General features: G+C 38.7%; 1 protein-coding gene across 2 annotated transcripts in view; it reads right to left on the bottom strand.

Moving 5' to 3' along the window:
• LOC101885373 (potassium/sodium hyperpolarization-activated cyclic nucleotide-gated channel 2) overlaps positions 1 to 22,500 on the bottom strand; it is a 169,599-nt gene that overhangs the window by 35,657 nt on the left and 111,442 nt on the right. For both annotated transcript variants that reach the window (XM_087241430.1, XM_087241429.1), the window contains exons 5-6: positions 5,560 to 5,706; positions 3,188 to 3,428 (exon numbers count right to left, since the gene is read on the bottom strand). In XM_087241430.1, the coding sequence (XP_087097556.1) occupies positions 3,188 to 3,428; positions 5,560 to 5,706 (388 nt within the window). The remainder of the gene's footprint in view (positions 1 to 3,187; positions 3,429 to 5,559; positions 5,707 to 22,500) is intronic.

The raw sequence follows: 22,500 nt of genomic DNA, 5'->3' as shown, positions 1-22,500 counted from the left end.
AGACTGATCCTCTACACACAATCGCGTCTCTCTTTTCTTCTTCATCTCAGGCTACAGCAGAAATCAGCTCGTCTTTGACTTTTCCAAGGTCACGCGGCGAGAGCCTCTTCCAAACCTCCTGCCCTCTGCAGCTCAAACAGGCTGAGTCATGAGGAGATACAGCTGCAGAGAGAGATCCTGTTCCTCTGCTCAGCGCACACACACACACACACACACACACACACACACACACACACACACACACACACAGATATAAACAGACACACGCACACAGACATGAACAGACACAGAGGCGCACACAGACATACAGTATGCACAGACACATGCACACAGGCACAAATGTACAGACACACACACACACATAAACACATGAACACACACACATGCACATGCACAAACACACAGACATGCACAGAAACACAAACTCACATGCACAGACACACACACGCGCACACACACACACACACACACATACACACACACACACACACCCACACACCCACACACACACACACACACAGAGATGCGCATGCACACCCACAGACACACGCACATGCACAGATACATGCACACATTAACACACACACACACACATACATGCACACACACACAAACACAATTGCACAGGCACACACAGATGCACAGACACACACACAAACACACACACACACACACACACCCAGACGCTGTTTGCTGCATTTATTCAGTGTACGTGTCTTGAGGTCTGTCAGATGAAATTTTACAGTTATTTTTTCCTTTAGTGTAGTCCCTTTATTTATCAGGGGTCACCACAGCGGAATGAACTGCCAACTATTCCAGCATATGTTTTACGCAGCAGAAGCCCTTCTAGTTGCAACCCAGTCAAGTCAAGTCGAGCTTTACTGTCATTCCCCTACATGTGTGGACACAGAGAAACGAAATGCCCTGTCTCGCATGACAATAGTAACACAACACTGAACATAAGAGCTATTAAAAAAAACCTTCATAACTCACACATACTATAAGATACTTATCTATAGGACACATAGGGAGGGCTATACAAGTACTTTTACATGAGATTGAACACTGTTGTGCAGGATATTGTGCAAGAGAGTTATTAAAGGTGAATACTGTGCAAAAGAGGTATTTAAGGTTTTAATGTTCTGCAAGATCCATTTAAGGTTGAAGGAGGCAGTGCAACATGATTGTGGTACATTTATAGTAAACATTGTTTTCCTTATTTTTGTGGAGAGTACTGGGAAACACCCATACACACATTTGCATTCACACACAAGCTCCGAACAGAAATGCCAACTGGCCATGCCCGGACTCAAACCAGCAAGCTTCTTGATGTGAGGCCACAGTGCTAACCACTGAGCCACCGTGCCTCCCTCTGGCCTGAATATACTATTCTATTACAATACATTTCTATTCTATTCTATTCTATTCTGCTCCTTTACGCTCTCTTCCGTTCAATTCATTTCTATTTTGTTCCTTTTTATTATTTTCTATACTATTCCATTCTATTTTGTTCCTTTCCTTTATTTTCCATTCCATTCCAATTCTATTATATTCTATTCTATTCTGTTCTGTTCTGTTCTATTCTATTCTATTCTATTCTATTCTATTCTATTCTATTCTATTCTATTCTATTGTATTCCTTTCCTTTACTTTCTTTTCCGTTCTGCTCCGCTCCGTTCCATTCCAGTCTATTCCATTCCAGTTTATCCTATTTTATTATATTCTATTCTATTCCTTTCCTTTCCTTTCAATTCTGTTCCATTCCATTCAATTCTATTCGATTCAATTCCGTTTTATTTGATTTCTTTACTTTCTTTTCCGTTACGCTCCGTTCCATTCTATTCTATTCTATTCTATTCTATTCTATTCTATTCTATTCTATTCTATTCTATTCTATTCTATAATATTCCTTTACCTTCCTTTCCTTTCTATTCTGTTCCATTCTATTCTATTCTATTCCATTTTATTTCATTTCTTTACTTTCTTTTTCGTTACGCTTCGTTCCATTCCAGTCTATTCTATTCTATGCCATGCCTATTCTATTCTATTCCATGCTCATTCTATTCCATTCTATTCTATTCTATTCTATTCCGTTTTGTTCCTTTCCCTTACCTTCCTTTCCTTTCTATTTTGTTGTATTTTATTTTATTCTATTCTATTCTGTTCTGTTCCGTTCCAATCCATTCCATTACTTTACGTTACGTTACGCTACATTACGTTACGTTCTATTCTATTTTATTTTATTTTATTCTATTATATTCTATTCTATTCCATTTCATTCTATTCTATTCTATTCTATTCTATTCTATTCTATTCTATTCTATTCTATTCTATTCTATTCTATTCTATTCTATTCTATTCTATTCTATTCCATTTCAATCCATTCCTTTACCTTACTTTCCATTCTGTTCCATTCCATTCTATTTTATTCTATTTTAATCTTTTCCGTTCTGTTCCTTTTCGTTCCATTTCATTACTTTACTTTCCGTTCCATTCCATTCTACTCTATTCTATTCTATTCTATTCCATTCTATTTTATTCTATTTTATCCCATTCTATTCTATTCCATTTTGTTCCATTCCTTCACTTAACTTTCTGTTTCGTTCCGTTTAATTCCAATTCATTTCATTCCATTCTATTCCGTTCCGTTCCGTTCTATTCTATTCTATTCTATTCTATTCTATTCTATTCTATTCTATTCTATTCTATTCTATTTCGTTCCATTCCTTTCCTTTCCTTCCTGTTCCTTTCCTTTCCATTCCTTTTCTATTCTATTCTATTTCATTCCATTACCTTACTTTACGTTCTATTCCATTCTAATTCCAGTTTCTTTGTATATCGCTTTTCACAGAACATATTGTTCCAAAGCAACATAACAAAAAATGTGCGTCATTATATTACAACCAAAATCAGAACATCTGGAAAATCTATAAAAAAAAATAATAAATAAATAAATAAAAAGTGAAAGTCTCAAAATGAAGCTAAGGTCTTCATCGAAATTGCGATCAAGAGTTCAGTGATTAAAGTGCGGTAAATCTAATAAAAAACAATGAAGATAATGGAGGTCACAACATATCTGGCTTAAATAATTAGAACTGTTATGGGTTCAATGAGGATTTGAGCAGTTTAATTAAGTGAAGTGATGGTTTAATTCACACCTAATTCACAAGGTCAGTTGGTTTTTTACCTCCAAAGTAGGATCCGTCAGTGAGTTTCATCCCGACAGTTCCCTTAGTGATGACGTTCACCACGCCGTGCTGAATGAAGTACATCTTTTTTCCGATGGTTCCCTCTCGGATTATATAATCGCCAGGCTGGAAAACCTCGAAACGCAGCTTTGTAAGCATCGCTGTCACGAAATTGGGCTCTGCATTGGCGAATAGAGGCATGGAGGCCACCAGCTTACGGCAGTTGAAGTTCACGATTTCCTGACGGTAGAGGAAACAGATGCAAAGTTCAGAGAGGGAGAGAAACACATAAGCAGATATTTCAGATTCAGAAAAATATGTCAGTATATTATAGCCCAGTATGTTTATACAGTATATAACAAGATATAGTATAATAATATTGGTATGAATAATATAATGTAATAATATTTATAATTGTTGTTGTTTTTATTCAAATTTTATTGTATTATTCGTGCATTGTTTTTCGGCTTAGTCCCTTTATCAATCTGGGGTCGCCACAGAGGAATAAATCGTCAAATTATCCAGCATATGTTTTATGCAGCGGATGCCCTTCCAGCTGCAACCCATCACTGGGAAACACCCATACATTTTTATTCACACTCATACACTACGGTAAATTTAGTTTATTCTTGCTGTGAGGCGACATCGCTACCCACTGCGCCACCGCACCGCCTTTTTATTATTATCATTATTATTATTATTATTATTATTATTATTATTATTATTATTATTATTATTATTATTAATTATGTAAATATATAAGTGATCATTTAAGTATCTTGAGACCTATTATGTTTAAATAGTGTAAGAAATTGTGTAAAAATATTAAAATTTATTGTGAAAAGTAAAAGTAGTATAAATATTAATAACAATAATATATATTTATATGATTAATAATAAATTAAATACTTTATTGTTGTTGTTGCTGTTTCATTAAATTAATTGTATTCTTAGTACTGTATTATTATTATTATTATTATAATATTATTATTATTATTATTATTATTATTATTATTATTTATTCGCATATAAATATAGAAATTATTATTTAAGTATCTTGAGGTACAGTATGTTTTTAAAAATGTTTTGTGTTTAAAAAATTTTTTTTTTATTGTGAAAATGTAATAATAGTATGAATAATAATAGGTGACGCACTAGCGCAGTAGGTAGTGATGTCACCTCACAGCATAAAGGTCGCTGGTTTGAGCCTCAGCTGAGTCAGTTGGCGTTTCTGTGTAGAGTTTGCCTGTTCTCCCCGAGTTCGCATCGGTTACCTGCGGGTGCTCCGGTTTACCCCTCAAGTCCAAAGACATGTGGTACAGGTGAATTGGATAAGCTAAATTGTCCATAGTGTATGAGTGTGAAAGAAAGTGTGTGGATGTTTCCCAGTGATGGGTTGCGGCTGGAAGGGCATCCGCTGTGTAAAACATATATATATATGTATAATAATATTATTGTTGTTGTTTTTTATGTAATGATTTATTATTATAAATTATCGACTTTATATTTTTGTTGTTGTTGCTATCGTCATCAATATTATTATTATTGATATTATTATTATTATTACTGTTATTAGTATTCTTTTATTTTATATTTATATGCAATTATATTTATAAATAATAATTATATATTTATTATTTTATTTATTTTTATTTACTCAAATCTATATTTTATATAACAATTTTATATAAAACAATTGTTGTTGTTGTTGTTGTTGTTGTTGTTGTTGTTGTTGTTGTTGTTGTTGTTGTTGTTGTTGTTTTTGTTGTTGCTATTATTATGGCCTAGTATGTTTATATACTGTATAAATTTTTTATTATTTATTGTAAAAAATGTAATAATAGCATGAATAATAATAACCTTCATGTATTTAATTATTATGTTAATATTTTTTTTTTTTTGCATGTAAGTTAAAAAAAATTAAGGGGTATATCACTAATTATTATCTTTTAAATATTTTATAGCCTAGATTGCTTAATTTATTGATAACATAAGAAAATAAAATACACTTACCATTCTGTCAAATGTAATAATTTTAACAATCTTTGAAACATTGCATTTAATAATTTGGGAAATGATTTTGCAATTCTTTGAGACGTTTCCCTTTAGAATCATTTAAAAAATACGATCCTCTCATGTCTGCGCATTGTTCTGTCCTAAAACAGCATTAAATGTAGTTAAAGCCGGAAGCCATTGGCAGAAGGGATTTAGCTGTTTACTGTGACACAAATGAGTTTGGAAGCTGCTCCCAGATCAGCTCGGCTTCATTGTTTTGGAAAAGCTCTGAGAGAAACGCAAGGCCTTCTGGGAGCTTATTTTCCACAGATGTTTACACACACAGACAGACCTTTGCAGACACACATACACACACCTCTCTGAGCGGCTCGTTCAGCTCCTCCAGGATGCTTTCTTCATCAAACATCTTGCCCTGGTAACGGTGCTCATAGTAATCGTGGATTTTCTGACGGAAATCTGCCGGAAGTTTGTGGAAGGACATGTACTGCTCCACTTGTTTGTACTGCAGGGATAAAGAACACACAAATAAATTGTTTATTAGAACACAGCACAGCATGTTCATAATAGAGTCGGCATCAAATAGACATATTGGGCCCTAACATACACCGCAATAAGGCGCAGGGCGTGTTTGGCATGATTTGTGGCTCTTTTTAGACAAGTGCAACAGTAATTTTCATGTTTTGCACCACGTAGTTTAAATAGTTTATCCATTTGCGCCACTTTGTGTACTCAAGAGTGTGCCACTCTATAAAGGAGGTGTGTTAACCTCTTAAGGTCCAAGCTGTTTTTTTACATGCATTTTTATTTTTATTTACTATTTGGGCTTATTGGAACCTAATTAGAATAAAACCTAAGTATCATCTTTTGATATGATGTACTTTTAGAGAAAAATGATGTCCATATATGTGGACTTGTGGTCCGATTTTACATAAAACACAATAAAGTCACCTTTGGGTAATAAAATGAAGAATTCTTTATTTCTGGCTTGAAAACACACTGAAAAAAAAATTGTTCAAAGATAATTCCTTGGATTTACTAAATTTTTTATGTTAAGTGGTTGTAAACAATTTATTTGGGCTGAATTTAAACAAACATATTAAGTTGAACATTATTAAACTTAATTTGTTTGTTTAAATTCAACACAAATAAATAGTTTGCAACAGTTCTGCTTGCAACCCTTTTTATAGTGCAGCAGTTTTTTTCCTGACTGTTTTTTAATGCATTAACACACACATACACACATATTTAGACTATCAGTAAAAACCATAGACTGTAAAATATATGGACGTAGTCTCCGTGACGTCACCCATAGGTTTCTGAAGAGCGCAAAAGAAGCCACAAGTAGGCGCGGCCAACCGTCGCCATTTTGGTCACGCGTCATCACACCCACGGCGGGATACCAAACAAGGGCAAAGAGACGGAGAGTGAGCGGAGCTACAGACACCTGCTGGCATTTAGCTTGGACCTGGTTCAGACACACTTTACTTTGGTAAAACGCTTAATACTTTATCACCTGAGACTCGTTTGTGTTCTGACCACTTGTGCTTTGTTGTACACTATATCAATAAAGTGTTTAGACTTTTAAAAACACTGCTGTAATACATTGAGCCACTAAACATTGTTCTTATGACGTTTTTCAACAGGAGGAAAACGCAAATTACTTCCAAACACTTCAGATATAGTCTGTGTTAGTTAATGTAAGACTATTGATGAAATCCAGCATAACACTGTATGACAACGCTTCAGATGACGGTTCTAGAGCCTACAGCTAATCAATCTGTCAGATTCTGGAGTGCATTACAGCTCTAAATATAAATATAAACGATAAATGATCTTAAATAAAACAAATACATGTACAGAGATGGTATTTAAGTATATAACTTTACTCACATGGGAAACGGAGGCCACGTGAATGGTTTGTGAGCTCAATTAAGTGCACTCAGCATGCCATGCCATCTAATAATTGTAGGAAACAAGTCCAAAAGGCAGTTGAGTGTGTAAAGCCACATAAAACAACACAGAAATACGATAAATATGCCGAGTTCAGTGGCTAAACTGCAGGATTCAGCTGAGGTGACGTGACGGCGACCAACGAGACCTAGCTGTCACTCAAGTGGCCACTCCCTTAATTATGCAAACTTAATATAACTTAATATAAAGGAAACGGATGAGTTATAAAAAAATTCACCCCCTCACAGTTGTCATGAAGGGTAATATTAGCTGTATTAACTAAAATCTTTTTTTGTACCAGGCTGTAAACACCTTTTTTCTGCTGTAAAGTTGGCCATTCTAACAGTGGGCTCAATTGAAATTTGCTCTATTTTAGAGCCAGGAGCGGCCAGGACTAGCGGAATTTCCCATGAATTGCAGTTTTAGTTACTTCCGTATTGGCTTCCTGAGGGAGAGCGGGAGGTTGCCGCTTGGTAAAAACAAAATATTTTGGCCCATTTTGGACAGTTAAAATAGTGTTTGGGACATTTCTCATGCTGCAAAACAGTGGCAAGATGACACTGTATGTCAGTAAAAGTAACTGAAACTTTGTAGAACTTTTCTAATAAAAGACATTTTTACTTATTTAGTTTTCATGTTTAGCACAAAAAGTGGCCAAACCTCATGGGTTTGTATTCTGTTGTATACCGCTGTTCTGCCATGTGATGGCTCAGTATGTCTGTTTCTATACATTAAACACAATGTTCAACATTTCATCTGTGGAGTTTCTTTGGTAAAATAAAGCCCGCAGAAAAGCCTATGAGTGGAACAAGCTTAAGGTACAAACATTTTATATTTTAAATATCACATTAAATTTCTGTAGCTTGAACTTGTTCCATCTATTTGCTGTTCTACAAAGTTTCACTGCTATCAGATGGTTAACAAACTATGAACAACTGATCTGTAAAGTGTGAGTTAATATGAATTAAGTGTTGCTTGTGTGAGTGTTATTGGGACGTTATTCTAAAGTTGCAACTAGTCCTCATTCACTAACAGTTAATAAATGAAGAATAGTTGCAATAGAATAACATCAGGTGAAGTTTTTTTTCCCTCTCCGCTGTTGCCACTGCCTCGCATGGTTCAGGATTGGTAGAGCTACGCATCGATGAATTTGCTCTTCAGTGTTTGAACTCTCAGTAATGAATAAATCACACTGAACTGAGCTAAACTGCACTGAACTGAACTTAAACACTAAAACCTGAACTACACTGTTCCAGTTACTGTGACCATTTATGTGAAGCTGCTTTGACACAATCTACATTGTAAAAGCGCTATACAAATAAAGCTGAATTGAATTGAATTGAATCTCAATAACATATCAACTATTGACTGATACTTTACAAGTCTTTAGTAAGTTATTTACTAACAGCTTATTCGTGATCTATTACTAGTGTATTAGATATAGTTATAAATCATTAAAATACAGTTAACAAGTCATTTATAACTTGTTAACTAACAACTTGTAAGTTATCTATTGTCTATCTATAAGGCACAGTTATACATTAAACATTTAACAAGTCATTTATAACTTATTAACTAACAGTTTATTAATGATCTATTAACTAGCTATAACGGATAGTTATTCTAAAGTGTTACCAGCTTAGTCCCTTTATTAATTAGGGGCCGCCACAGTGAAATGAACCGGCCACTATTCCAGCATATTTTACACAGCGGATGCCCTTCCAGACACAACCCAGTACTAGTAAACACCTATACACACTCATTTACACATACATTACAGCCAAATTAGTTCATTCACTTCTCCTATAGCGCATGTGTTTGGACTGTGGGGGAACTGGAGCATCCGGAGGAAACCCACGCCAACATGGGGATAACATGCGAACTCCACACAGAAATGCCAACAGCAACCACCATGACGCCTAATGATTTTTAATCATGTGCATAGATAAATCATTTATTATAAACTATTTAAAAACAAGAACGATTCATATTGTTTTAATAGCGACTTTATTATGCATATAGTGTGTCGGCTCTTCCTGCTTGCAGTGCAGTAATGTCAGTCCTTTAAACCTGAACTAAATGAAACGACTGCCAATGTTGACAGCCATTTCAAAGGGACGGCGTGAGTTCACAGGATTTAACATCTACAGATGACACAACTAAAGAATCGTCTTTCTCTGGAGTACAAAAAAAGCAGAAAACAAACAACACAAGGCATGCCAAGGTAACGCTATTCCACAGACACTATCACAGTCACTCTGTAGGCAAACAAATAAATGAGGCCAGAAGAGAACAAAGACAGGACAAACAAACAGTTCAGCACTTTCTTTCTGTACGTTTAGCCAATTCCTGATCATTCATTCATTTATTTTCCTTCCTTGTTGGAGCCATTTCTATCTTTTTTATTATTATTATGTTTGGATTACATGGGTTGGATGGATGATTATAATTTCCCTGCTGAAAAATCCAGCTTAAACCAGCCTAGGCTGGTTGGCTGGTTTTAGCTGGTCGACCAGGCTGGTTTTAGAGGGGTTTTGGCCACTTCCAGGCTGGTTTCCAGCCATTTCCAGCCTGGTCTTAGCTGGTCAGGCTGGAAAATGACCAGCCAAATCCAGCTAAAACCAGCTTGACCAGCCTGGTTTAAGCTGGATATAGCTGGTTTTGGCTGGACTCCCAGCTTGGCTAGGCTGGTCAAGCTGGTTTTAGCTGGTCATCTCCCAGCCTGACCAGCTAAAACCAGGCTGGAAATGGCTGGAAACCAGCCTGGAAGTGGCCAAAACCCCTCTAAAACCAGCCTGGTCGACCAGCTAAAACCAGCCAACCAGCTTAGGCTGGTTTAAGCTGGATTTTTCAGCAGGGTATTGATTGGATTATTGTTATTATTATTAAGTTTACATTTGATAATTATTGTATTCAGGTTTGATCATTTGCTTTGTATACAATTCATGTTTATAGTATTTGCTTTATTGTTTTTATTTTGTGGATGAAGACTTTTATTCTGTCGAAATCTGCATTTGAGGCAGCCAGGTGGGAGGGTCAGTAAGGGAAGAGGAAACAATTTTCAGACCGTGAGTTGGTATGTGGTGACGGGTGCTACTGAGGAGCAATGGAGCAATTTCACTGATTTGATGGCACAAGATGTGATAAAATAAAGATGAGAAAAAGATTCACAGTGGACTCGACAGTCATCATTTACCCTTATCACGATATTAAATGCCGCTACATTCCTCTAAGGGTGCTTTCACACCTACACTTTTGTTTCGGAACGTGTCTCGTTTGCCCAGTTAGCGCGGTTCGTTTGGCATATGTGAACAGGGCAATCGCGCTCTGTTCCGCGCCAAAGTAATTGCTCTGAGATCGCTTGAATGAGGGGGTCTCGGCTCGATTGAAACGAACCCTGGAGCGGTTCGATTGCAGTGAGAAAGCGATCCGATCCGAGCGCGGTTATATTACAGTGTTTTATGGATATGTAATAGGCTTACGGCTATATAAAGAGAGAATTATGAGTACGGCGGGAAGTTTCGCGAGTCTCCGGATGCCCGCAAATGAGTGATGATCTCCCGGTAATCTTGCGTCTCCCTCCCGTCCTCAAATAGGCATCGTCGCGCACCCTTCTCATCCCTCCCCACCGCATCTCTCTTCAGACACATCGCGCGCTGAGCAGGACGCTGCAAAATAAACCCTGACACTGACCAATGTGAGGAGAGTTTACTCGCACGTGACTTGTTTGTGCTCTTTTGGTGCGATTAGAAACTTTGCAATGTGAAAGCGAACCGCTCCAAGAGCAAAGAGCAACAATGTAACATTTGTAATCTCTGTTTCAGAACAACTGAATCAATTCACAGGTGTGAAAGCACCCTCAGTCTTTATTTCAGAGGTCAACACAACAGAATGAACCGCCAACTATGTTTGCCATATCTTACAAAGCGGATGCCCTTCCAGTACCTTCCCTACCCAGTACTGGGAAACACACATACACTCTCACATTCACACACACACACACACACACTCACACTGCACCCTGCTGAAGAAAACAGCTTAAACCAGCCTAGGCTGGTTTGCTGGTTTTAGCTGGTCAACCAGGCTGGTTTTAGAAGGGTTTTGGCCACTTCCATTCTGGTTTCCAGCCATTTCCAGCCTGGTCTTAGCTGGTCAGGCTGGGAGATGACCAGCTAAAATCAGCTTGGCCAGCCTAGCCAACTGGGAGTCCAGCTAAAACCAGCTATGTCCAGTTTAAACCAGGCTGGTCAATCTGGTTTTAGCTGGTTCAGGCTGGTCATTTTTCAGCCTGACCAGCTAAGATCGGGCTGGAAATGGCTGGAAACCAGCCCTTGAAATCGCTAAACCCCTCTAAAACCAGCCTGGTTGACCAGCTAAAACCAGCCAACCAGCCTAGGCTGGTTTAAGCAGTTTTTTTAGTAGGGCAGCCAATTTAGTTAATCCAAAACCGGAGCACCTGGGGGAAACCCACGCCAGCACAGAGAGAACATGCAAACTCCACACAGAAATGCCCTGACCCTGGACTCAAGCCAGCGACTTTCTTGCTGTGAGGTGACAGTGCTAACCACTGAGCCACCGTGTCGCCATTCCTAATCGCTGTAGTCCAAAAATTAGTGATGGAGTGTAAACCTGCCCTTTGGTTCCTTCGCATTGCTCTGATTCAGACATAGTCAGTATTTGCTCTTCAGGCAAGGTGCGACCCCAGATCCCAGCTTCAGACCATTAGTTAACACTAACAAGCCCATCATCCCTCAAACTGTGTTATTTACGGAGACAGAAGGAGAACAGTAATGATGGAATGATCTGCACAAAACAGAGAAAGCAGGTCAGGTTGGAGACATCAGCACTGCGGTCATTCGTGTGTGTGTGCCCTGTTGCAGCACAGCATTGCTGACACAGGTGTTACTGACGCACCTGTAAAGCTCCTGTACCACTTGTAAGAGTAATTGCCTGAGTGTTGAGCTTTCTAAAGGACCCGCTGTCGCCCTGCTCATTCCACAACTTCAAAGTTCAAAGTTCACTTTTTAAGAGGAGGTCACGGCAAAACAAAATACCACACTTTCTTTGATCTTTTGACATAAAAGAGTTCAAACGTCTCCAGCTTAGAAGTTTCAAATTTACAGGGATTAAAATGTCAATCACAACTAGGGTTGTAACAATATACCGGTATGACGGTCTACCACGATTTGAACGTGCACGATTATCATACCATGAACAATTGCATATCAACGGTTTTAACCCTTAAAGACCGAGACAGCCGCCCGCGGCTAAAAATAAGTATTGCTCTTAAATGTTTAATAACTTTTGATCCGCTGATCTGATTCATACAATTCAAAGATTGGCATAAAGAAGAGAATCTCAGCTTTCCAGTGCTGTATCACATAACATTCGCGGCTCCGGAGGCTCCGGAATCAGTGCGGTTACGTCATCAAAATTTGACAACGCTGATTTGACAAAGAAACGCTCGTCACTGTGTCTCCGGACAAACCAGACATGATACATTGATGCATTGTCCCTCCTCCATGCCCAGATTGGTTCAAACTCGCTATATCACAACCAATAAGCATAGGTTTCGCTTTTGTTTGTGGACCAAAAACGAGCTTTTTGAACAACACGGAATGAGAGATAGGCATACATATATGCGCGGCTAAATAAAACGCAAAAAAAGAGTTTTGCATGAAATAATTCTCATACTAAGTACTTTTGCATTCACAGCAGCACAGAAACATGACAAAACAGTGACACAGCAAAGACGAACTGCTGCTCTTGCTGTTTTCAAAAGACGCAAATGAAGGTGCAGCTGTTTGTCTGCATTGCAGACAACCAAATCCAAATCCATATCCACAGACAACCATATCCATGCTGATGGTCCATATTGAATCTAGTTTCGTTATGTAACTATTTATAGTATAGTAAATATTTATATATATATTTTTTTTTACTGAGGATTTGCACCATGTTTATTTGGACTTTATTTGGACTTTGACACATTATTTATTATTTTCTTATTTTTTTATTTGTTCATTGTAAGTGTTGTTGTTTATAGTAACTGAAAATATATTATTTGGAAAAAGTCAAATTTGCTTTACTGTTCTATTATTTTGTAACATTTGTAACATACCGTATACCGCGAAACCGTCAAACCGTGGTATTGTTTTAGACGATTATCATACCGTAAAAAATTCATACCGTTACAACCCTAATCACAACAAACATAATCAAACAGAACTCTTAAAGGTTCAAGAAACCCTCGAGTACTTTTTTTGGGTTTTTAACAGATGTGTGTGAGTGTTGAGCATCAGTTAAGACAATGTTAGCAGCTGTCAGCTTTAATTGTGGGAAAAACTGGATAATTTTGAGCTTTTGTCAGCTGATTTCAGCTAATTTCAGGTTTAAAATTATTTTTGGGGCGGATCAAAATCAGTGACGTAGCGCAAAATTGCAAGTGCAAAGATGACGCGTCGGTTTTTCATTATTATTCATAGCAGAGTTTTCTTATCCTATGAGAAGAGCCGGCTTCTTAATTATTCATGACTACACGTGCTTTCCGAAGGCAAGGCAGACCTGCCAGTGCCAAGCTGTGAGACCCATGTTGATGACTGGGTGAGACCGCGTCCACGGCACACAGTATTTAGCCATTCATGAAGGGTCGTATGTGTTTGCTTCCATGATCCACGGGGTTTGTTGCATGTTTTCCATGCGATCCTGTCAGGGCCGATGTGTGTGTGCATCGAGCATTTAATCGGGAGCGTTGAACGAGTATGGCAAAGAATGGCGACTTTGTCTTTCATCACATTAAGACACATCACCGTGCTGCTGTGTTTGCCCAAATCCTCCAGATTACCAGCAGTGCTAATGGTTGAAATAGGCAGGGCAAGAGACCTGCTGCACTGAGTCTGCATTCAGACCTGGGGATTCAGGGGGAAGTCCTTATTTATAGTGTTTATGAACACAATTATCTTCATAATAATATAAATTGTGGTTGTGTGTATGAAATTACGAATAACAAATGTAGCAGGACATTAAATTACTGTTAATTTCTTTGCATTTTAACTTTGTAAACTATAAAATCATGCGTCTCCTCATGGTTTGTGTCTCATTTTGTGAGCCGACTGACAACAGTTGCTTGCTCCCCTCCTTCTCTCCTGCTCTGCTGGCCACGCCCACTCCTGCCTCCGATCACAGAGCTCCACGCCCATTATGATACATTTTTTAAAAAATTTTTGAGGTAGACCTTAACTGAAAGTAGGGGGTTTCATGACCCTTTAAGGGGGTGGCTAGTGTTGTGGAGTAACTAGTTACATTTACATTTAGTCATTTAGCAGACGCTTTTATCCAAAGAGACTTACAAATGAGGACATGGAAGCAATTTACACAACTGTAAGAGCAACAATGAATAGGCAAGTGCTGTAGGCAAGTTTCAGGTATGTAAAGTGTAAGAAGCAAAGCATTTGTATTTTTTATTTTTTTTTGTAATACAGTTAGCGGTGGAGCCAGAGAGGCAATTGCAGATTAGGAAGGAAAGTGGAGACTAAATAGTTGAGTTTTTAGTCGTTTCTTTTATACAGCGAGTGACTCTGCCGTTCTGATGCAGTTAGGGAGTTCATTCCACCAACTGGGCAGATTGAACGCGAGAGTTCGGGAAAGTGATTTCTTCCCTCTTTGGGATGGAACCACGAGGCTACGTTCATTCACAGAAAGCAAGTTTTTGGAGGGCACATAGATCTGCAGAAGTGAGAGCAGATAAGAAGGAGCAAAGCCAGAAGTCGCTTTGTAAGCAAACATCAGAGCATTGAATTTGATGCGAGCAGCAACTGGCAGCCAGTGCAAACGGATGAGCATCGGAGTGACATGTGCTCTTTTAGGTTCATTAAAGACCACTCGTGCTGCTGCGTTCTGAAGCAGCTGAAGAGGTTTTATAGAGTTAGCTGGAAGCCCGGCTAGTAGAGAGTTGCAGTAATCCAGTCTGGAAAGAACAAGAGCTTGAACAAGGAGTTGAGCTGCATGTTCAGATAAGAAGGGTCGGACCTTTCTGATGTTATAGAGTGCCAATCTGCAAGATCGAGCAGTTCTAGAAATGTAATCAGAGAACTTTGGTTGGTCATCAATCGTTACTCCAAGGCTTTTCACTGTTTTGAATGCAGTAATGGTTGCACCATCCAATCTAGATTGAAAAGTTATGATGTAGAGTCGGGTTGGCAGAAACATCAAGCATTTCCGTTTTTGTGAGGTTAAGCTGAAGATGATGATCTCTCATCCAGTGTGAAGTAATTACATGAAATGGTGTTATGTAATCAGTTTCAGTTACTGATAAAAAAAATGTATAATTAAATTACAGTTACATATAAAAATGTTAAAGATTACAAATGGGGTTACGTCTAAATATGTTGAATATTATCTGTATAATATGTATAATATCTGTTGCTTTGCCTGTTTTTGATATGCACGATGCCTTCTGCTGGCCATTTATTAAAGCAGTGCTATTCTTATGCTTTTAGTTGGTTTTTCGGTTTGATTGCAGCTAAAAACATTAGGCTACTACAACAAGTCTGAGAGCTGCCACCATGGCGAGTGATAAAAATGCATTTCATTGCTGGAAATTCAAAAATAATTTCACCCTGAAATCCGAGAAGGGCACACTTATAACAGCTCAGTGCGAAACTTGTTTGCCAACTGTTAAAATAATTTCAACACTGAAGACTTCAATGTGGAACCTGAGGAAGCATCTGCATCCGGTGTGCGGCCCTCTTTACTGTGTTATTCATCAGAGCCCAGAATGAAACCACCTACTTTTACAGTATGCTTTACACAGCCGAAGCCCTTGCAGCTGCAACCCAGTACTAGGAAACACCCATACACTGTCACATTCACATACACCAATTTAGTTTATTCAATTCACCTATAAAAAGTATAACAAATAAAATCATGGGTGTTTTAAGCCAGACACATTCTGGAGACTTATCCTAAATCCTAAAAAAAGGGGTTAAATAGGTGCCCTTTAAGAACTTGAACATCCTATTGAATGCATAAAAACCATAGTAAATCTTAAACATCACTGTTTATTCAGAATATCTGCATCACTACGGTCCTTATGAAAACCTGCACTGCATGGTTCATTTCCTAGATGCAAAGCCCACCATCAGACTATTTTACCCATTCTCCAGTGGATCTATAGCCTGGAACTGCTTTTCCCAGTGTATCATTGATCCAGACGGTAAAGGGTAAAGATGTCACTCACTTTCCTCATTTGGAGAACCAGCAGTGTTGATCTAAGTGCTTTACTGATGGACCGATAAAGACAATTGTGTTTAATGGAGGAGTCAGAAGAAAGCAATGCGATAGAGACGGAACGATAAACTCCTGTGACGTCAAACTACATCCTCACTCGCCTCATCTACAGCTAAACTGAAAAAAAAATAAACTATAAAACCATCAGCGGGAGAGGTTATGATCAAGGACGGCTCAAAACACGATGCTTTTCTCATTGAGTTAGTAGGTGAACACTGATTTTATATTTAGGGGTCTTCTTTTCCCCACCATACCATAAGACAACTCAAAAACATGATCAATTTTGAGTGTGCATCACACAGGTGAGTGGGTTTGACAAACCACCTGTAGAAAACACATTCTTTCATCTCTCTGACACTTTAACTGACAGTTTTTGCACACTTTCACCAGACACTTTCTTACAATCATTCCAAGTGCTCCATTTCATACCTGACAACATTGGGATGTGAAAATAAGGGATATGCCCACCATAATAAGAGTTATGTTATGATGAAAAAAACAAATACCCCGCTAAAATTAACCAAATTACTAAATCTGTTCATCATTTCATCTGTTTAAAATCGGTTTCATTGTAAATAAACAGTGAGCGATATGTTTTGAGGATGATATGAGGAGCCGGCCGCGGGGACGACCGGGATAGGGTCCGGGGAAGAGCGGTTGCAGAAATCGGGTAAGATGAAAAACAGAATCCGAAAAATAAGGACAAGAACGGGATCCGAAAACGCGGTCGAGATCAAAGATGAGGGCTTCTGCTTTTTTTTTTTCTGGACGGCTTTTGCAAACCGTGGCTTGGGTTTAGGGAAGGTGGAGGAGGAGGAGGAGGAAGAGGAGGGTGGCCGGGTGGGCCAATCGGACAGACGGACGGACGCTCCACAGTGGCCTCCGGCAGCTTTTCGCGTGAGAACAGCGCAGGCGCGCACTCGAGACGTGAAAAAGCGCTCACAGCGGCCTCTCGTGGATCCACAAAAACAAAAAACGCTGGAATATGTACCTCCAGGGACGTATTTCGCAGTCCGCAGAAACGTCCGCGGGGCTACGTTTCTACAATGACCCCGGGTTGGAATTTTTCATTTGGTTACATTAAATAACAGGTGTCACTTTGAAAATGCACACATCTAATGTTATAATGAAAGCGTTCGACTGCTTTCCTAACTTTTTACACTCATTTAGGACAAAATTTGTTGTGTTTAAAAAAAGAAAACCCTTTAGATGTTATTATTATTATGTGTATATGTCGGTTCAAACATGCAGCCAAAACCCAGACTTTTGCTCAGCTTCAAATCACATGTACAGAATCTGTTTGGGAAACAGCGTCTACTTATCACTATGGAGGGCATCAGCTGACAGTTACGCACTGCTATATCTGTTTTAAAGGATTGCATAGGAGAAGCAACGGCACCTGTAATAAAAAGGAAAAGGAATCCCACCCTTTTTATATTTATTTTAAGGCGTTTTCATGCCTAAATCAAACAAAAGTACAGACTCTCATTTAAGAGCAAGGGGCGGCCCCTGGTGGTTCGACGGTATGGGTTGTGTATAAGGAGAATCGACTCTTTAAAGAGCCCCTATTATTGAGTTTTTGAACATAAGCTTCCATGCAGTATGTAACACAGCTCTAAGGAAATGAAATCATCCAGCTGAGGTTTAAATCTAAAAGAGCAGCATGTTTAAAACTATTGACTTTTTAGCTAAATATTTGACTCAGATTCGAATAAACGAATCGAGTTGGGTGCGGATCTTTTGTTGGATCGCATCGACGTCGATACAGTATATATCCAAATATGTACTTACAGTTCCGCTAAAAGGTGCAAGCACTTTCCCTCCACACACTAGAGGTTTACGGGACTGATCACGACGCCAAGATGACGATCACTGACAGAGATTCGGCTGTCTCGTGCTGAACGCTGTCGACCAATCGCAACAGATTGTGTCATCGGGCTAAGGAGGGGTTTGGGAACAAATGAATCGCTGAACGAATCATATGGGAGTCGCTTGGATAATTAGGTAAAAACAAATGCATATTATAAGCATATTATAAGACCTTGCACGCATATCAGCCTGTTGTTGGACACCCCTAAAACCAAAATATAACTTGTTTTAATGCAAAACGGGGCTCTTTAATGTTTATTGCCACCCTTTAGAGAAAGACTGAAAATACGGGAGAAATACGGGAAAATACCTTTACAGGACGATAAAGGGATAGAACTTTAAAATACGTGAGAACCCCCAGCCTGATCTCACGAGAAAACGTAAGTATTTTACGTTTTGCCAGTTTAGTGGCTAATTCGTGCGAATTCGTACAAGTTCAGTCGTACGAAATGGTACGATTTTAAAAAGGAGGCGTAGCACCTGACCCCACCCCTAACCCCAACCGTCATTGGGGATAAGCAAATCGTACTAAATTGTACGAATTAGATCGTACGAATTCATACGAATTAGCCACTAAATGAAAAAGTTACGAATTGCCGTGAGATTGTGTTGGAACCCCGGGAAAAACAGGAGGGTTGATAGGTATGCTTTGTTTAAACGAACAAAGCACAAAGTCTAAAGCGCAGGGTGCAAAAGCATTATTGACGTGTCAGAATCCACTTGTGCTATTTTAAGGAAGGAAAAATCCGCTTTGCACCACAGCGCATGGTCTAACAAGGTTTGAGCATCTTCTCTTAATGAGTTCTGGTTGTGTTTTGAGAATAAACCAATCAGAGTCTCATCTCCCATTCCCTTTAAGAGTCAGTTGTGTCACACCATAGCTCGTTGGCTATTTACATGGTGGAGTTTCTAAGTAGAAAAACTGAACGGTTCACTAGCGAGAAAACAGTTAAACAGAGCATCTGCAGCACGAGAATAAAGAATGAGCCTCCTCCATTCGCCCTCTTTCTCTTTACTTGCACTCTTTACTTGACTCCTTTACTTTCGTGGAGTAAGGAACCGGTGGAAACTCACTCCACTGAACACATCCATTAGCCAACATAATTCATTTTGTTTATTAAGCACAAAGATTTGTTCGAAACTATTTCTAAATTCAGTTCTAATCTTCAGTAAACTAATAAATGAGCAAAAATAACAAAGTGTAGTCAAACAACAGTTATATCCAAACACGTCCTGTCCTTATACCACACATGGTGATGCAGACATCTACAAAACCCCACAGGTGGACAAATCTAAACTTGTTTTTAATAAAACCAATATAAATTTGCATAAAAATAATAAGAAAAAAAACAATAATAATAATATGATAATAATAGTGTGACATGGTGGCTCAGTGGTTAGCACTGTCTACTCACAGCAAGAAGGTTGCTGGTTCGAGTCCCGACTGGGCCAGTTTGCATTTCTGTGTGGAGTTTGTATGTTTTTTCCTATGTTGGCATGGGTTACCTCCAGTTTCCCCCACAGTCCAAACACATGCGCTATAGGTGGATTGAATGAACTTAATTTGTCCGTATTTATCTGTACTGGATTGCAGCTGGAAGTGCATCTGCTGTGTAAAACATATGCTGGATAAGTTGGCGGTTCATTCCACTGTGGTGACTCCTGAATATATAGAGTTATATAGTGTTATATATATAGTGAATATATAGTTTCTGGAGATATTTCTGTGGAAATACTGTGGGCTGTTTCTGTGCTTCTCGTGTTGTAGATGTTCTCTAGAGTAACCTGAGAGGAGTCTGTGTGTATGTATGTGTGTGTGTGTGTGTGTGTGTGTGTGTGTGTGTGTGTGTGTGTGTGTGCTATTTCTGGCGGTGAGAGGACAGTCCTGAGCCTGTCACTGCAGTGAAGAGCAGAGAGAACAGAAGCAGGAGGACAGAAACATCACACACACTCACAGCACAGGCTTACAGAGAGACACACACACACACACACAGAGCACAAGGACAAACAGACAGACAGACAGACAGACAGACAGACAGACAGACAGACACACAGGCAAATGACAGACAGACAGACAGACACACACAACAGAACATTGCACACACAGACACACGCAACACAGAGAGACACACATACATATTGCACAGACACACACATACACTGAACAGACACACTGAACACACAGCACAGATAGACATACACATCACAATGTAACACTGCACACACACACATGCACACACACACACACACACAACACAGCACGGACAGACAGATACATATACATACAACACAAATACACACACATACACAAACATTGCACGCACACACACACACATAACAACACCGTGATAGACATACACATACACATACACATACACATACACACACACACACGCAGGCACGCATGCGCACGCACACACAACAACACCGTGACAGACACATACACATACACACACACACACACACGCACGCACGCACGCACGCACGCACGACAAATGCCTTTATCTGAAGTGATCTGCATCACATTAAAGGTTTCATTTCGATCAGTTCCTCCATTCAAACTCATGACCTTGGCATTGCATGGCCATATTTTATCTTTACATGAACGCCTAACCTCTAGCAGAAACAGTGCTGTGCTAACACTATTACTGAAGCATGTGTGCTGTGGAGGACTCTTCTGGATGCTAAAGAAAAATGGAGGTTTTGTCCGAATTAAATGTGCCCCGTCAGCAAAGTAAATCAACACATGTGATTGGTCAGAAGTTTGGGGGTCAGGAAGATATTTGTATTATAAATAAATGCTTTTATTCAGCAAAGAGCATTAAAATAATCAAAAGTTACAGTAAAGATATTAACGATGTTCTGCTTCCACAAAAAAAAAAAAAATTATTATTGATAAAAATAATAAGCAACGCAGTGGCACAGTAGGTAGTGTTGTCAACTCACAGCAAGAAGGTCGTGAGTTCGAGCCTCGGCTGGGTCAGTTGCCATTTCTGTGTGGAGTTTGCATGTTCTCCCTGCATTCCTGTGGGTTTCCTACGGGTTTTCTGGTTTCCCCCACAGTCCAAACGCATGCGGTTCAGGTGAATTGGGTAGGCTAAATTGTCCGTAGTGTATGAGTGTGAATGAGTGTGTGTGGATGTTTCCCACATATGGGTTGCGGCTGGAAGGGCATCCACTACGTAAAAACTTGCTGGATAAGTTAGCGGTTCATTCCGCTGTGGCATCCCCAAATTAATATAAAGGGACTAAGCCGAAAAAAAATAATAATAATAATAGCAATAATAATAATAATAATTATTATTATTATTATTATTATTATAAACAACACTTAACAAACATTATTAATAATAATAATAATATTAATAATAATAATAATAATAATAATAATAACAATAATAATAATATGTAATAATTAATAATAATAAAAATAATAAAAAATAACAATAATTAGTAATACGAATAATAATAATAGCAACAATACTAATAATTCTTATAATAATAACAACAATACTCAATATTCAATAAATATAAGTAAAACTTACTACTATTACTAATAATAATTAATTACTACTAATACTACTACTATTACCAATAATAATAATAATAATAATAATAATAATGTGGCAACGTAGTGGCGCAGTGGGTAGCAAGTTCGCCTCACAGCAAGGCCGCTGGTTCGAGCCTCGGCTGGGTCAGCTGGCATTTCTGTGTTGAGTTTGCATGTTCTCCCCGTGTTCTTATGCTCATGCTTCGGTTTTCCCTCACAAGCCCGAAGACATGTGCTATAGGTGAATTGGGTATGCTAAAAATCGACTGTAGTGTATGAGTGTGAATGAGTGTATGGGTAAATAAATGTATGGGAGTTTTCCATTGATGGGTTGCAGCTGGAACAATTTAGCTTTCCCAATTCACCTATACCACATGTGTTTGGACGTCTGGGGGATCCGGAGCACCCGGAGGAAACCCATGCCAACACGGGGAGAACATGCAAACCCCACACAGAAACGCCAACTGACCCAGCCGGGGCTCAAACCAGTGACCTTCTTGCTGTGAGGCGATTGTGCTACCCACCGCGCCACTGTGTAGCCTTAATTATTATTTATAATAATAATATGCAAAATAATGATTAATACTACTACTACTAATATTAATGTTTAATATTAATATTGTTGTTATTATTACTATC

The sequence above is a fragment of the Danio rerio genome, chromosome 2 (genome assembly GCF_052040795.2).
Source record: "Danio rerio strain M-AB ecotype USA chromosome 2, GRCz13ab, whole genome shotgun sequence".
Classification (NCBI taxonomy): domain Eukaryota; kingdom Metazoa; phylum Chordata; class Actinopteri; order Cypriniformes; family Danionidae; genus Danio; species Danio rerio.
Note: the sequence above shows the minus strand (reverse complement) of the source record. Positions and strands in the feature narration are given on the sequence as shown.